Source organism: Giraffa tippelskirchi, chromosome 8, assembly GCF_054371585.1.
Source record: "Giraffa tippelskirchi isolate mGirTip1 chromosome 8, T2T-mGirTip1v1.2.pri, whole genome shotgun sequence".
NCBI lineage: Eukaryota > Metazoa > Chordata > Mammalia > Artiodactyla > Giraffidae > Giraffa > Giraffa tippelskirchi.
The window spans coordinates 78984499-79000115 of record NC_137282.1 but is presented as its reverse complement, the minus strand read 5'-3'; the positions used below and the strand labels follow the sequence as shown (position 1 = coordinate 79000115).

Genomic DNA, 15617 nt, shown 5'->3' with positions numbered 1-15617 from the left:
GGGTGGCCAAATTGGGAAGGGGGATGGCCGCAGCGCCCTCTTCCGCGGCGCCTTTACCCTCTCTCACCTGTTCCCGAGACCCCCTGCCTCCGGCTGCGCTGATCCCACGGCCAGCGCCCAGGTGACCAGCCGTGCCAAGTCGTAGGCTAGCTCTGCGCCTGGCTCGGCCCCTCTCCCCTTTCGTCACCCCGCGTGGGTAGTGGGGAGCTTTACTGGGATTGCACCACTGACAATCCAGGCGCGTGAGCGCTGAGCGGGAGCCGGCGGGATCCCGCGAGCAAGCGTTTGCACCCCAAACCTGACACTGGTAAGGAGGGAACTGCGCTATGCTGGGATCTCCTCCCGCCTTCGCACAGGTCTACTGGGCAGTAAAATGAGCCTCATTGGGGGCTTCTGCGATTCTGTATCCGTGACCACCCGCTTCTCCTACCATCCCCTAGAGCCACAGCCACTATCCTCAACCTTGAGCTCTTTGGCCAGTCTCGTGGTTATTCAAATCCCCACAGACCCACAGAGAAAACTGGAGCGGGAAAGGACTTGTTCAGTGTCCGCTTCTCCAGCGCGCGCGCTCTCCCAAAGCCTAGCTGCTGGCGCATTGGAGACCGCGACGCTGAGCGCGCCGGGGGCAATGCGTGTCGCCAGGGTCTAGACATTGCGAGGCATTTTTGATGGAAACCACAGAAGCCTGTTTATAAGGGGCTGGAGGGGCCATGGAAGGAATGAGAAGGGCGATACAACAAGCCTTTAAGAGAAAGCTGAGATCTGTGGAAGGAGCAGCAAGGGAAACCCGGAGACCGGAGCTGACCGTGAGGCGGCGCGCGGGCTGTGGAACTCAGTGTACGCTTCCTCGCTAGGAGCAGGCGCACGTCGGAAAAGGACCCGGTAACAAGTTCTTTGGACCTTGTCATGCTTTGAGACCGTGGTTGGAGCCGGGTACCTGCAGTGAGCCCCTAACCACCAGCCCGGCGCCGAACACAGGAGGACGAGACAGAAAAAACCCAAAAGGTTTGACAGCACCTGTTGGACCAGGGCACGAGCCCGAGAAGGCTGCCTGCTCACATGCCCCACCCCCAGGCTCCATCACTTCCCCAAGACCCTCTACGTACACCTCACCATAACCATGGGTGATGGTCGAAGGTCGTCGCAGCCAGACTACGCACACTCGGGCGAGTCCCGGTGGGCGCTCCCTACTCTGATCCTCAGTGCAGCAGGGAGTAGTGGGGTCCCCAAGGGAGCAGACTGGCATGTAGGGAGAGCCGCGGAAAGGGGCTGGGTTAGGGCCCGGGACCCGGGGCGCACTGCTGCTCACCTCGCTCACTGGCCTGGATGTGGCGCACAATGTCCTCCAGATCCAAGTCTTTGGTCTCATCAAAATTGTAGGCGGACGTGTGCAAGCCTTCCTCCTGGAAGACCTCATGGACCCCCTCGAGGGTGAAGAAGCAGTTCCGCTCCAGCTTGTCGTCGCTGTAAACCAGCACGGCGCGGCTCCACTGGTGGTGGCGGAACAGGGCGAGCATCATCTCGCCCATCTTGGCGTACGAGGGTGCCACGCGCGTAAGGTGCGAGTACTCCGTGTCCTTATGCTGGAAGCCGGCTGCCAGGGCCCCGGCAGACAGCATGGGGAGGTCCCAGTGCGACGCTAGCCGGGCCACCGGCGCCGCCGCGTACTCGCACACCGGCCCCAGGATGAGATCCGGCTTGGCTCCCCGCGCCGCCGTCACGCGGTCCACCAGGCTGAAGAGTGCGCGGTTGCCGCAGTCCGAGTCCTCGTAGGCCACCTGGAAGCGAGTGCCGGATGGCAGGAGCCGCCGCCCGGTAGCGTTGCCCTCCACGCTTCGCAGAGCGTATTCGATGGCCGGTCGCACCCGAGCCAGGGAGAACAGGTAAGAGTCGTCCTGGGGCAACAGCACCAGAACCTCGATCTTCTGCGGCGGCAGCGCCTCTCTCTCCCGGCGCCCGCCGCCCGGGCCCGCGCCCCCGCCGCCAGAGCCACCAGTGCAGTCGGCCAGTAACGCCCAACCGAGCAGGACGCACGCGGAGAAAGTGAGCACCAGTAGGGACGGCATCGTGCCGCAGGAAAGCGCTTGCCCTCGCTGCGGACTCGCCCTCTGCCCCCCACCCACCCTACCTCTTTCCTCCCCACTCCTCTCCGAGGTCCCTGCGCCCCCTTGGGCACTCTAAGAAAAAAATTAAAGAATACCCCCTTCACTAACTCGCCAAAAGAGAGAGAGGAAGAGTCCTCCTTTGCAATGCCACTCGTTAAAAAAAAAAAAAAAAAAGAAGACAGAAAGAAAAAGAAAAAGTTCACCGGGTGTAAACCTGTACTCCTATAATATATTTATATATATACTTTTTATAAATACATAGATTAGCCCTCCGTTGATATATACTATTTTGCTTAGAGGTGGCTTCTTATATGGGCGTTGCTAAGGTTGCTTTGGAAAGCGCATTTGTAAAAGAAGAAAAAGTTAGACTTGTCCAAGTGCTTGTAATTGACGGTGCATCTCCCTCGCGTTTGATCTCATTGATTCGCGCCGGTTCCCGGATCCATAACCCGCGTTTAAATAGCGTGGCAGCGGCGGAGCGTGTTACCACACAAGGCGCGCAGAGGCCGGGCTGGTATTTCCAGCGGGTGGGGAGGGTGGGGGTGGGGAGAGGTGGGGGCTGGGCTAGGGGAGTCTCTTATTAACATTCTTACATCAGGGCTCCTCCTCCCCGCACCCCTACTCTTCCCACCCCTCCCCTGTCCCTGATTCCCACTCCCCGCCAGCCCCTCTGCCTTTTCCTTAAGGCCGCAATCGCTCACTTCTACAGCCGCGGAAGCCCGCACCGAGCTACACCACCACCGGGGTCCCCGCCTCTCCCTGGCCCCGCACGCGGCAGCTCTGTCTCCAGCTCCGGGCTTTAAAAATGGAAATGTGTTTAAAAGTAAAGAAACGCGCGCAGACACACATACACACACTCGCGCACGCACGCGCGCGCGCCTTGCAAAAAAAAAAAAAAAAAACAGGATTAAGGGAAAGGGATGGCCCCAGAAATTGGTGGTTTGGTTGAAAAACAAACAAACAAACACCCTGGGTCCCGTTTGCTCTCTCCTCTCTCTCTTACTCCAGCCACAATCTCTCCAGACGCGCCAACTTGGGACGGGCTCTCGACCTTCGCGGTCCCCTGGCGCAAGGTCAGGAAACGGGGACCAAGGTCCCGGAGCAGATGGCTGGGTCGCGGGCCTGGAACGCCCAGCTGCCCGGGCGTCCTCGCCCCCTGCTTCCCCCGCTCCCCACCCCCGGCGCCCACCTCCCCGCGAGCCGTGCGGGTTCGCGCCGGAGTCGCCGTGCCGCGTGGGATCCAGTGTCCCAGCGCACCCACATCTCCCGCGGCGCGCGGCGAGCAGAAAAGCGAAACTTGTTGCTTCCAAAGGGAAAAACGGTTCTTCTGAAGGTAGCAGAAAGCTTGAAAAGCATCTCCAAGGCGTCCTCTGGGCTTTATGTGCTAAGCCAGGTAACTAAATAAAGAGACCTTCTCCCTAAAGCTTCATCCCTGAGGGTCCCCCGGGTGCAGGCGTGTCATCAGCCGCCATCCGTGCGCTCGGAAATCTCACCGCTTCTCCCCGGTGCCCCGGATCCTGCAATGCGGAGGAAGGACCTGCGGCCAAGACTTAGTCGCTTGTCACTTGCCACAGGCAGGCACAGCAGCGGGGGAAATGAGGATGGACACGGTCGTGAAGAAGTCGGTGGCCGGGGGAGCCTCGCCAGGGTCCGCCGAGCTGCGGGGCAGGTTCGAAGGGAACTTGACCCTTCGATCGTGGTAACACGCCGAGGTCATTTGCAGTATGAACGTGCTATATTGGACTGGTGATTCTGATATTTAAGTCTAACGAATTAAAATAAATTGGAAAATGTTTTCAAAGGTCTTTCATTTGACTGGGCGTCCGTGTCCACAAATTTCTATTCGTCTTAGACCAACGCCCTCTTTCGGCAGAAACTTGTAGCCGACTTGTATCCCCGATGCCATCATCCCGAGTTCGCTTTTTTGGTTGGTTGGTTTGTTTTCTTTTGTTTTTGCTTTTATTTATTTTGTTGAACGCCGAGGCCCCGAAGAGCAATCGCTCTCATTTATGAGGATGAAAAAGGCAAATTGGGGCTTCCGGAGATGTTACAACTTCAGGCATCAGCGCTCATCAGCCTTAGCAGCACCCTCCTTATCGCTCTTTCTGGAACCATAAATATGATGATGAGTAAAGTTTCATCCTCCAGGGCTTTTAGATTTCACGTTATGCACTGCGATCCCTGAATCTTCAAGTAGGATCTTCTAACTCCTGTGAAAACTTTCATTTATTTTATTAGAGCTGCTAGCTGGTAGCAAACGAGGCATCCGTATACAATTTAATTCCACAAAAAACGTAGTCTTCACACACTGGAAATTAAGCTTTAGAGCTTCACAGTGATTAAAAAAAAAAAAAAGTCCCCCCTGAACTCCTAGGAAGGAGAGAAAGAGACAGGGAGAAGGAAGAAAGGAGGGAAGTAAGGGAGGGAGGGAGAGAGAGGCTAAATCCCGAATTCCAAGGGTCTTAATGGATTTCGAAACTGGTTGCCAGGAGACGTGAAGGAACCAGGGTTTGCTATTATTGCTCACTCTGCTCTGTGTCTGGGGAACACTGGCCAACGGCTATTTGATTCTGCGCACAGTGTAGCGTAGCTTCGTCGGAAAAGCTGCGGTGACCCAGGTCGAGAACGCCTCTCCCCTTGCAGGCGCTGCCCATTCGCGCCAAGGGTCACGGGCAGGGCAGCGCCTTTACGGTGGAGTGAGTATCACAGCCTCTCAGCGGCCTTTGGATCAGAGCTCTCAGCTTCCAGTTTGTCATTCAAGAGCCCTGACGAACCAAGCCCTGTAAGGGAAGAGTCCCCAAACTAGGCAGCTGAACCAGAAAATCTGGTGCTCAAAACACCCCTTACATTTTTCCATTGAGCAGAAATTAGGATGTATTTATTGAGATATAATTGACATATGACATTATAGTAACCTCAGGGATATAACACAATGATTTGATACTCGTATATACTATGAAATCATCACCACAACTCTAGTTGACATCTGTCACCATACAGAGTTACAAAACAAAAATTTTTGTGTGATGAGAGCTTTAATATCTGCTCTTCACCACTTTCAAGTATCAATATAGCATTACTAGCTATAGTCACTACGCTGTACATTACATTGCCATGACTTAATCATTTTATAGAAATTAGGATTTTTTTTTTAAGTTTTTCAAATGAAAATAAGCACAACATTATAGGAAAACCTGCCAAGTAATATAAGTAAATGGACTTTACGTTACCGGTTTATTCTCTTTCCATCAGACTTACCCTGGCAGCTGAAAGTATGTGTGAGTATCATGAATATCATGGAGTTCTCCAGTCTTACGGCTGGAAAAATTTTAGAAGTCACCTAACCTGAGACCTTTTGCTCTCTACGTGAGGAAGCTAGGCCAAAGAATATAAATGTCATACTTAAATACCTCTTTACCCCCTGGAAGATATTTTTTAATGGCACTGAATTAGAAATAAAAATTTATTACACCATGTAAAAAGGGGTTGGGAGCAAAGCTAAATGCCACTTAAGAGTAACATGTTTTATATCAAAATTTTATTTTATATGTTTCTGTTTTGAAAACTTGTAGCATAGTAAGAAAGATACTAATAGATTGTAGTCTAATTTTTGCAGCATCATGATCATAAAGATGAATCAAACTATGTGGGTAGGAAAAAAGAAAAAAAGTAGGAGTAACTCATACCCTGGACTCAATTTTTAAACATTATTCTCTTCAGTTCTGTAAAACACTAAAATGGGAGGCAGGAGGCAGAGGGAGAAGCACTTTTTTTTAACATTCAAAAGATTACTAACCTTTTCACTGAATGCATTCTTGCTGACTACAATTCTGAATGAAAACAAAAGAAAGTTACAGGGAAATGCTGCAAAATAAAATTAGCCAAATGAAAAGCAATGTTCCTAAATGTGATATTATAGAAACTAATACACTTTTAATAAGATTTAGATCTCTTTTCATCAATATCTATAAATCATATTTTTTAACTTTATTACTAAAATCAAGTGGCAAGTTTTCTATGAAGTATTCAGCTGTTTGTTTTCCATCTGTGAAATGAAATCATGTCTCTATGGCATTACTCTGCCAACAGGGAAAACAACATTCTACAGGGAACCTCAACCAGCCATTGTTTAAAATATACATGCCATCAGAACGAAGTTTTCTCCACCAGTTGTCACAGTCTGTACCATCTCCTTCAGAAGCCTGGCTGCAATTTCTAAAGTAGGTGACTTTCAAAATGACTCTCCTCTCCATTGTTAAGCCAGCCCTGAAGTCATATTGAAGAATGTTATGAAGCCTGTAACCCACAAAGAAAGTATCTTATGGGAACAGAATTGTTGAAAACACACTTCCCCCTAGAGGCAGAAAAGATAAAAGAATATTAAATAAAATTCAAGAACATTTCTGTAATTCAACGAGGGCTGAGATTTTGTTTTTAACATATAGTTGATTCTTTAGAGGCAGATATGGGAAGAAAATCTATAAATTGCAAAAAAAAAAATTAAATTGGAAACTTGCCTCTAGGTTTTAGCTTTCCTTAGCAGAGACTCTGTTAATTGATCTCTTCCCTTCTTTTATACAAATCTACAGTTTTTTCCCAGCACTATAATAATAGCAATTACATATATTTATTTAAATTTAAACTTATGATTTAACTTCATCAGACAATGCAGTTAAATGTGGCCTCGAAGGACCCTTTTGAAAATGCAGCTCTAGTAGATTTAGCTCCTTGTGATCAGACTGGTTTCTGTATTACTGTTCTCCTCAGTCTCCATCAACCGCAATCTCTCTTCGTTTCTTCGGAGATATTCTGAGATGAAATGACATTATAAGCACTTCTGAAAAATGTAGAACTCATCTGTGATTTAGTCTGAGTTTCTGGAGTGAGATTTTCTGGGATTGGCAAGCTACATCAAGAATTCTCACCATTGATTTATAGACCAGTTATTTAATATAGATCATGAGATTCACAAAGGTAAGTGTATGTGCCTCAACTTCATCCATGCCAATTCTGACTTCATTTAATTGGTTTACATAGTTGTACATGGCCTATGTCAAAAAGGACTTAAGAAGGTTTGTAAAAATATAAAATGGAATTTTAGAGAATTTTCCTCAAGGCAAAGTACACAGCCATTGCATCCTACTCTCCTACTTTTTTTCCTTAAGCTTTTACTGACAATTCCAAGCTTCAGCAACAATCACTTCTCCCATCTGAGTTCCCACAGCATCCTTTGGGGTCATGATCACATGCAATTTTATTTCCATAAATTTTATTTCCATTTACAAGGAGCCAGTCTGAGTGGGGATCCAGTTCTAAGGGTGGTATCTTGTGGGAATAAAATGCATTTAGAAGCCTCACAACGTGTCCCAAGGTTATCTCCTCACCTATTTGCCCTTAAGTTTCCCCTTTCCCTCAGTTTTCTCCTTCTAAAATGGAGATAATAATCTTGTCCTGGTGTTGTAGAAAAGTCAGAAAAAAAAAGATATACAGTGCTTTGTATAAGTAGGAAATTAATAAATGGCAACTGTTATTACATTCCCTTCAATGCCTGGTGAAGAGCACTATACCAAGTAAGTTGTTTGATCGATGTTCCATAAATTCATCATGGAATGAATGAATGAATGAATTCAAAACCCAAAACCAAGATGGCTTATGCATACCTTGTTTAGAATTATCTATTGCCTGATCACAACAGACTTTACTTAATAAGGTTTTGTAATAGTGGCTTCTTTGGAGGAACTCTTTTGGCAAATCACTTTGATGTTAGGTTTCCCTGGTGGCTCAAATGGTAAAGAATCTGCCTGCAATGCAGAAGACTCAGGTTCAGTTCCTGGATGGGGAAGATCCCTTGGAGAAGGGAGTGGCCACCCACTCCAGTATTCTTTCCTGGAGAATTCCATGGACAGAGGAGCCTGATAGGCTACAGTCTATGGGGTTGCAAAGAGTCAGATACGACTGAATGACTAACACTTGATGTTGGCCCTAGGTCCCATCACTTCATGGGAAATAGATGGGGAAACAGTGGAAACAGTGTCAGACTTTATTTTGGGGGGCTCCAAAATCACTGCTGATGGTGATTGCAGCCATGAAATTAAAAGACACTTACTCTTTGGAAGGAAGGTTATGACCAACCTAAATAGCATATTTAAAAGCAGAGACATTACTTTGCCAACAAAGGTCCATCTAGTCAAGGCTATGGTTTTTCCAGTAGTCACGTATGGATGTGAAAGTTGGACGGTGAAGAAAGCTGAGCGCCGCAGAATTGATGCTTTTGAACTGTGGTGTTGGAGAAGACTCTTGAGAGTCCCTTGGACTGCAAGAAGATCTGACCAGTCCATCCTAAAGGAGATCAGTCCTGGGTGTTCATTGGAAGGACTGATGCTGAAGCTGAAACTCCAATACTTTGGCCACCTCATGTGAAGAGCTGACTCATTGGAAAAGACCCTGATGCTGGGAAGGATCGGGGGCAGGAGGAGAAGGGGACGACAGAGGATGAGATGGCTGGATGGCATCACCGACTCGATGCACATGGGTTTGGGTAGACTCCGGGAGTTGGTGATGGACAGGGAGGCCTGGTGTGCTGTGATTCATGGGGTTGCAAAGAGTCGGACACGACTGAGCGACTGAACTGAACTGAACTGAACTGACTAGATGCCCAAACTCAGATATTTCCTGGTAAGCTTGAGACAGGAGTTTGTTCAGTGTTCTGTCCTCTACATAGTAGGGCAAAGAGAACAAGAGCTCGTATTTGCTACCCCATGGCTGCCCTTCACACCTTTTTTTTTAATAGAATATTATTTATTTATTTATTGTTGTTCTTTAGTTGCTAAATTATTTATTTTTGGCTGTGCTGGATATTTTTTTTAATTTATTTTTTAACTGAAGGTAAATTGCCTGACAATGTTGTGTTGGTTTCTGCCATACAACAATGTGAATCAGCCATAATTATATTATTATATATGATTATGTTCCCTCCCTCTTGAGCCTGCCTCCCTTCCCCCTATCTATCCCTCTTGGTCATCACAGAGTGTCAGGCTGGGCTCCCACGCTATACAGTAACTTCCCACCAGCTATCTATTTTACACATGATAGTGTCTGCTGGTCAATGCTACTTTCTCCAGGAAACCCTCCTACACTGTTGGTGGGAATGTAAACTGATACAGCCATCATGGAGAATAGTGTGGAGATTCCTTAAAAACTAGGAATTAATCTGCAATATTACCCAGCAATCCCACTACTGGCATATACCCTGAGAAAAACATAATTGAAAAAGGCATATGTTCCCCAATGTTCATAGCAGCACTATTTATAATAGCAAAGACATGGAAGCAACCTAGATGTCCATCGACAGATGAATGGATAAAGAAGATGTGGTACATATACACGATGGAATATTGCCTGTGTGCATGCAAGCTCAATCATTCAGTTGTGTCTGACTCTTTGTGACCCTGTGGATTGTAGCCCACCAGGTTCCTCTGTCTCAAACAGTAAAGAATTTGCCTGCAATGCAGGAGACTCAGGTTTGGTTCCTGGGTTGGGAAGATCCCCTGGAGAAGAGAGCAGCTACCCACTCCAGTATTCTGGCCTGGAGAATTCCATGGACTGTATAATCCATGGAGTCAGACACGAGTGAGCGACTTTCAGTGTGTCAAGGATGGTGGTGTTCTATAGCTTAAACCTATTGCATCAGACATTCACTTGTTTTTGTTCAAAGATATGATCTGACCCAAGTTATATTAAATCTGTGTGATAGTCAATTGTTATAATGTCAAATGTGCAATGTTTAAGAGAAACATTATCAGGACAAAAATATATCAAATTTCATCTTGTGGACATCTTATTACATTTTGTGAAAATCAAAAAATCATATAAAAATAATTTTCCTGTTATTATTATGTCATGATATTGAACAGTTTATACTCCAAATTAATCACCACTCATTCACTAGAATGTAAACTCCATGAGGGCTGGGATTTTTTTTCCTTAATCCTCCATGATGAAGTAGGCACTTGAAATTTCACTTCACCAGTAAGTAATAAACCCAAAGAATGCAAGTTTCCTGTAAAACAGAATTTAGAAGAGAAATAATAAAGCAGTGAAAGGAAAAATGTAATTCAAAGAGAAATTAGCTCATATATATATTCATAGATATAACTTCTAAAATAATTTTTAAGCATTCAGATATCATCATGTTCTACTTATGATTATGCAAGCAACATAAGAAGCCAAAGATCCTAAATACTAACTTTAAGAGATCTTCACATATTAATATACCAGCACCTCATCACTCATGCCTAATTTTTACTTCCTAGCTAAGAGAAAAATGCAGTATCCTAAAAAAAATTTAAAAATCATTATATTATCTTTCGTAATGCTATGAACAGTAATTAAAGATGATGAGGAAAATTTGTGTTACCATCATGTGCAATGTTGTGAGATATAGTTTTTTGTTTCTTTCCAGCAAGTACATTCCATGAGGTATTAAATCTTGGATTGCTGATGCATGAGACTAAAATAGAATAGTATGCCATGAGGAAAACATCAGGAAAATTCTTGACATTTGCCCTCTCGTATTTTTGGTGATCAGGTTGTGACATCAGATTTCGCCCTGACATTAGTGAAGAAAACTGTTTAATCAAGCTAACATTGTTACTTCAATTTTTGGTAACTCCTCTAACATTAAATGCTCTTCTTTTCTCTTCATCCTTCCTACAAAAATATTCCCTTTTCAGTCTTTCTGTTCTTTTTCCCTTTACTAACTGCCTGGGGAAAATAGTAAGAGTTATTTTAATTTGAACCCTGTTGCTTTTGGAAGTCTGGAGGTAGGATATGGAAATGACTCTCCTCTTGGGTAATCTCTCATATTTAACTGTATATAAATGTACAAATTGCCTCAAATTGCGAGTCATTCATGTTCTAGTGAATCACCTTGGGGTTTTTGTTTAACTTCATGTACACATTTTTTAATTAACCATATCCTCCATTCTTGGCACATTCATGATCAATCTGCAAGGTTCTTGTCTTATTTTAAGTTCTCCCTTCATTTCTCCCTTCACATTCCATATATGCCATAGATATAAGTCTGTATTCTTGAAAAAGAGTGTTTCTTGTGCATGCATGTGTTATTCCAGTACAGAAGCTGTATTATGCTATTTCTTATGCTCACAGAGAGTATCAAGGATAGATCTTAACAAAACTATTGGAAGAAAATTCTACATCATTACCTTTGTTTTACTTAATTTTTAGAACTGGTCATCTCTTTTTTCTAACTTTAGCATGGAATAATAGTCAAATATAATCATACATATTTAAAGTGCACAATGTGATGACATGATACACTGTTGTTTTTATCGGGGAGGTAAGCATTGGGACCTCCCAGCCTGCCATGTTGCTGGCCTACCTCAGGTTGTTTCTAAAGGGAGGGCACATACTGAGGCCCTCAGCTTTTTAAAACTTAGTTTTATTACTTTTGAATACTGAAGAGTGTTCTACCATATTTTACTTGTTCATTCTTCTAGATTTTTTAAAATTAATTTTTATTGGCGTATAGTGGACTTACAATGTTGTGTTAGTTTCAGGTGTGCAGCAAAGTGAATCAGTTATACATATACATATAGCCACTTTTGTTTAGATTCTTTTCCCATGTAGATCATTACAGAGTATTGAGTAGAGTTCCTTGTGCTGTGGAGTAGGTTCTTATTGGTATCTGTTTCATATACAGTAATATTTGTTATTGCTGTTGTGCAGCCACTCAGTCGTGTCTGACTCTTGGCGACCACGTGGACTGCAGCACACCAGTCTTCTCTCTCCTTGTCAATCTCCCTCCCCCTCTTCTCCCTCGATAACCAGAAGTTTGTTTTCTGTATCTGTGGCTCTATTTTTGTTTTGTAAATAAGTTCACTTGTACCATTTTTTTAGGTTCCACTTATAAACATATCATATGATATTTGTCTTTCTGTCTGACTTCACTCCATGTGACAATCTGTAGGTCCATCCATGTCGCTGCAAATGGCTTATTTCACTCTTTTTTGTGGCTGAGTAGAATTCTGTTGTAAAAATGCACCACATCTTCTTTACCTATTCCTCTGTCAGTGGACATTCTTGTTGCTTCTATTTCTTGACTATTGTAAATAATGCTGCAATGATCATTGAGGTGCATGTACCTTTTTGAATTATGGTTTTCTCTAAGTATATGGCCAGGGGTGGGATTGCTGGGTCATATGCTCTATTTTTAGCTTTTTAAGGACCCTCTATACTTATTGCATCATGTTTTTAACAATTTACACTCCCATAAACAGTGTAGAGGGGTTCCCTTTTCTCCACACCCTCTCCAGTATTTATTGTTTGTAGATTTTTTTTGATGATGGCCATCCTTACCCATGTGAGGTGGAATCTTATTGTAATTTCTATTTGCATTTCTCTAGGAATTAACAATACTGAGCATCTTTTCATGAGCTTTTTCTCTAGCTGTATGTATTCTTTGGAGAAATGTCTATTTAGATTTTCTGCCCATTTTTTAAAATTTATTTTTGATTGGCGGATAATTGCTCTACAATATTGTATTGGTTTCTGCCATACATCAACATGACTCAGTTACAGACATACATATGTCCCCTCCCTCTTGAACCTCTCTCCCACCTCCCACCCCATCCCACCCCTCTAGGTTGTCACAGAGCACCAGATTTGAGCTCCCTGTGTCATACAGCAAATTCCCACCAGCTGTTTTACATATGCTAATGTATATGTTTCCATGCTACTCTATTTGTCCCACCCTTTCATGCAAAGATAGGCTCGATAAAGGACAGAAATGGTATGGACCTAACAGAAGCAGAAGATATTAAGAAGAGATGGCAAGAATACACAGAAGAACTGTACAAAAAAGATCTTCACGACCCAGATAATCACGATGGCGTGATCACTCACCTAGAGCCAGACATCCTGGAATGGGAAGTCAAGTGGGCCTTAGAAAGCATCACTACGAACAAAGCTAGTGGAGGTGATGGAATTCCAGTTGAGCTATTTCAAATCCTCAAAGGTGATGTTGTGAAAGTGCTGCACTCGATATGCCAGCAAATCTGGAAAACTCAGCAGTGGCCACAGGACTGGAAAAGGTCAGTTTTCGTTCCAATCCCAAAGAAAGGCAATGCCAAAGAATGCTCAAACTACCACACAATTGCACTCATCTCACGCGCTAGTAAAGTAATGCTCAAAATTCTCCAAGCCAGGCTTCAGCAATACATGAACCGAGAACTTCCAGATGTTCAAGCTGGTTTTAGAAAAGGCAGAGGAACCAGAGATCAAATTGCCAATATCCGCTGGATCATCGAAAAAGCAAGAGAGTTCCAGAAAAACATCTATTTCTGCTTTATTGACTATGCCAAAGCCTTTGACTGTGTGGATCACAATAAACTGTGGAAAATTCTGAAAGAGATGGGAATACCAGACCATCTGACCTCTCTCTTGAGAAACCTGTATGCAGGTCAGGAAGCAACAGTTAGAACTGGACATGGAACAACAGACTGGTTCCAAATAGGAAAAGGAGTACGTCAAGGCTGTATATTGTCACCCTGCTTATTTAACTTATATGCAGAGTACATCATGAGAAACGCTGGGCTGGAAGAAACACAAGCTGGAATCAAGATTGCCGGGAGAAATATCAATAACCTCAGATATGCGGATGACACCACCCTTATGGCAGAGAGTGAAGAAGAACTAAAGAGCCTCTTGATGAAGGTGAAGGAGGAGAGTGAAAAAGTTGGCTTAAAGCTCAATGTTCAGAAAACTAAGATCATGGCATCTGGTCCCATCACTCCATGGGAAATAGATGGGTAAACAGTGGAAACAGTGTCAGACTTTAGTTTTTTGGGCTCCAGAATCACTGCTGATGGTGATTGCAGCCATGAAATTAAAAGATGCTTGCTCCTTGGAAGGAAGGTTATGGCCAACCTAGATAGCATATTTAAAAGCAGAGACATTACTTTGCCAACAAAAGTCCGTCTAGTCAAGGCTATGGTTTTTCCAGTGGTCACGTGTGGATGTGAGAGTTGGACAGTGAAGAAAGCTGAGCGCCGCAGAATTGATGCTTTTGAACTGTGGTGTTGGAGAAGACTCTTGAGAGTCCCTTGGACTGCAAGGAGATCCAATCAATCCATCCTAAAAGAGATCAATCCTGGGTGTTCATTGGAAGGTCTGATGTTGAAGCTGAAACTCCAATACTTTGGCCACCTCATGCGAAGAGTTGACTCATTGGAAAAGACCCTAATGCTGGGTAGGATTGGGGGCGGGAGGAGAAGGGGACAACAGAGGATGAGATGGTTGGATGGCATCACCGACTCGATGAACATGGGTTTGGGTAGACTCCAGGAGTTGGTGATGGACAGGGAGGCCTGGCGTGCTGCAATTCATGGGGTCGCAAAGAGTCGGACACGACTGAGCGACTGAACTGAACTGAACTCCTTCCCCTAATATGTCCACAAGTCTGTTCTCTATGTCTCTGTTTCCATTGCAACCCTACAAATAGTTTCATCACTACCATCTTTCTAGATTTCATATTCTGCCCATTTTTTGATTGGTTTGTTTGTTTTTTGATATTGGCCAAGCTGCACAGCTTGCTGGATCTCAGTTCCCCAACCAGGAATTGAATCTGCCATGGGAGTGACAGAGCAGAATCCAAACCACTAGGCGACTAGGGAACTTCCATTCTCCTGGTTTTTGATACCTGTGTTAGTTCTCTGCCACAAGAAACTGCTCTTTAAAAATCTTTATCTGTGTTCCCTTATGGACTTACATGAGCGTTTCCCCGGAGTACATGCTGTTTCATCAAAGGTATATGTGTTTTTACTTTGGTTATTATGGCCTATTACAGCAGAAGGGCAGCATCGATTTATACTCCCACCAGCTAGTTCTACCTGAAACCTTCCTTCAGGAACTTCTTTACAGTAAAAATTCAGTATGCTTCCAGTGGCTGTTTGGTATGCCTTAATTTCCAAAGTGGAGGGCTGCAATATCCTCAGATCCTTCATAACTTCATAGTCTGCCTTCTAGCGGAAAAGGGAGTTTGACCAAAAGTCCTGGACCTGACCTTTAATTGTCTGAATTAAGTCATCTACCTCATCCAGTCCAAACACTGTGGCCAAAAGAATCACATGTGAGAATTAAATTGTTGATTGCCCTGAGTAAAATCTTAGTGTTCTTACCTAGGGCAAAATGGATGCTGAGTGGCCAAAAACAGCAAGTGCTCACTGAAGAATATATTCCTAAAACTGCAGCCTTGTGGTTAGGGGATATGATCAAGCCATAACCCTACCCCCAGCCATAACTTCTCTGAGCAATATCCAATAAGTCTCAGTTTTCTATTTTTACATAAAAGACCACCTCAAAATGTAATGGCTTAGAACAGCAACCATTTATTTACTCATAATTCTACAAGTGAACTCGGCTGGGTGGTCCTTCTGGGGGTTTTTTTCATCTGCAGTTTCTCACGTAGTTACCATCATCTGGTATTTTATCTGG

The 15617-nt window shown here is 44.4% G+C and overlaps 2 protein-coding genes and 1 long non-coding RNA gene across 8 annotated transcripts in view; 2 read left to right on the top strand and 1 right to left on the bottom strand.

Annotated features, from left to right (window-relative positions):
- NPR3 (natriuretic peptide receptor 3) overlaps positions 1-8760 on the bottom strand; it is an 80829-nt gene extending 72069 nt beyond the window's left edge. For 5 of the 6 annotated variants that reach the window (XR_014062526.1, XR_014062527.1, XM_081521429.1 and 2 more), the window contains exon 1: positions 1310-3001. Coding sequence is in view for 4 of the 6 variants with exons in the window: in XM_081521429.1 (XP_081377555.1) it covers positions 1310-2066 (757 nt within the window). In the remaining 2 variants the exon portion in view is untranslated. Of the gene's footprint in view, positions 1-1309; positions 3002-6249 lie in introns of those variants that run through there. The other variant, XM_081521432.1, reaches the window with a different exon arrangement.
- LOC145517068 (uncharacterized) lies at positions 2417-3909 on the top strand. Its single transcript, XM_081519344.1, has 3 exons — positions 2417-2619; positions 2792-3498; positions 3680-3909. The coding sequence occupies exons 1-3, from the start codon at positions 2417-2419 to the stop codon at positions 3853-3855; spliced, it is 1086 nt and encodes a 361-aa protein (XP_081375470.1). The 3' UTR covers positions 3856-3909.
- The window catches only part of LOC145518028 (uncharacterized), a 38291-nt gene continuing 27353 nt past the window's right edge, over positions 4680-15617 (top strand). The window contains exons 1-4 of the long non-coding RNA XR_014062528.1: positions 4680-4801; positions 5358-5383; positions 6195-6325; positions 6873-7079. This is a non-coding gene — a long non-coding RNA (uncharacterized LOC145518028). The remainder of the gene's footprint in view (positions 4802-5357; positions 5384-6194; positions 6326-6872; positions 7080-15617) is intronic.

What these genes read in the sequence shown, in the direction of transcription:
- LOC145517068 (XM_081519344.1), top strand. Translation starts at nt 2,417, where the DNA reads ATGGGCGTTGCTAAGGTTGCTTTGGAAAGCGCATTTGTAAAAGAAGAA. An exon ending in GGCGCGCAGAGGCCGGGCTG is followed by an intron (nt 2,620 to 2,791) that starts GTATTTCCAGCG and finishes CTTTTCCTTAAG; the next exon opens with GCCGCAATCGCTCACTTCTA. An exon ending in GGCTTTATGTGCTAAGCCAG is followed by an intron (nt 3,499 to 3,679) that starts GTAACTAAATAA and finishes CACTTGCCACAG; the next exon opens with GCAGGCACAGCAGCGGGGGA.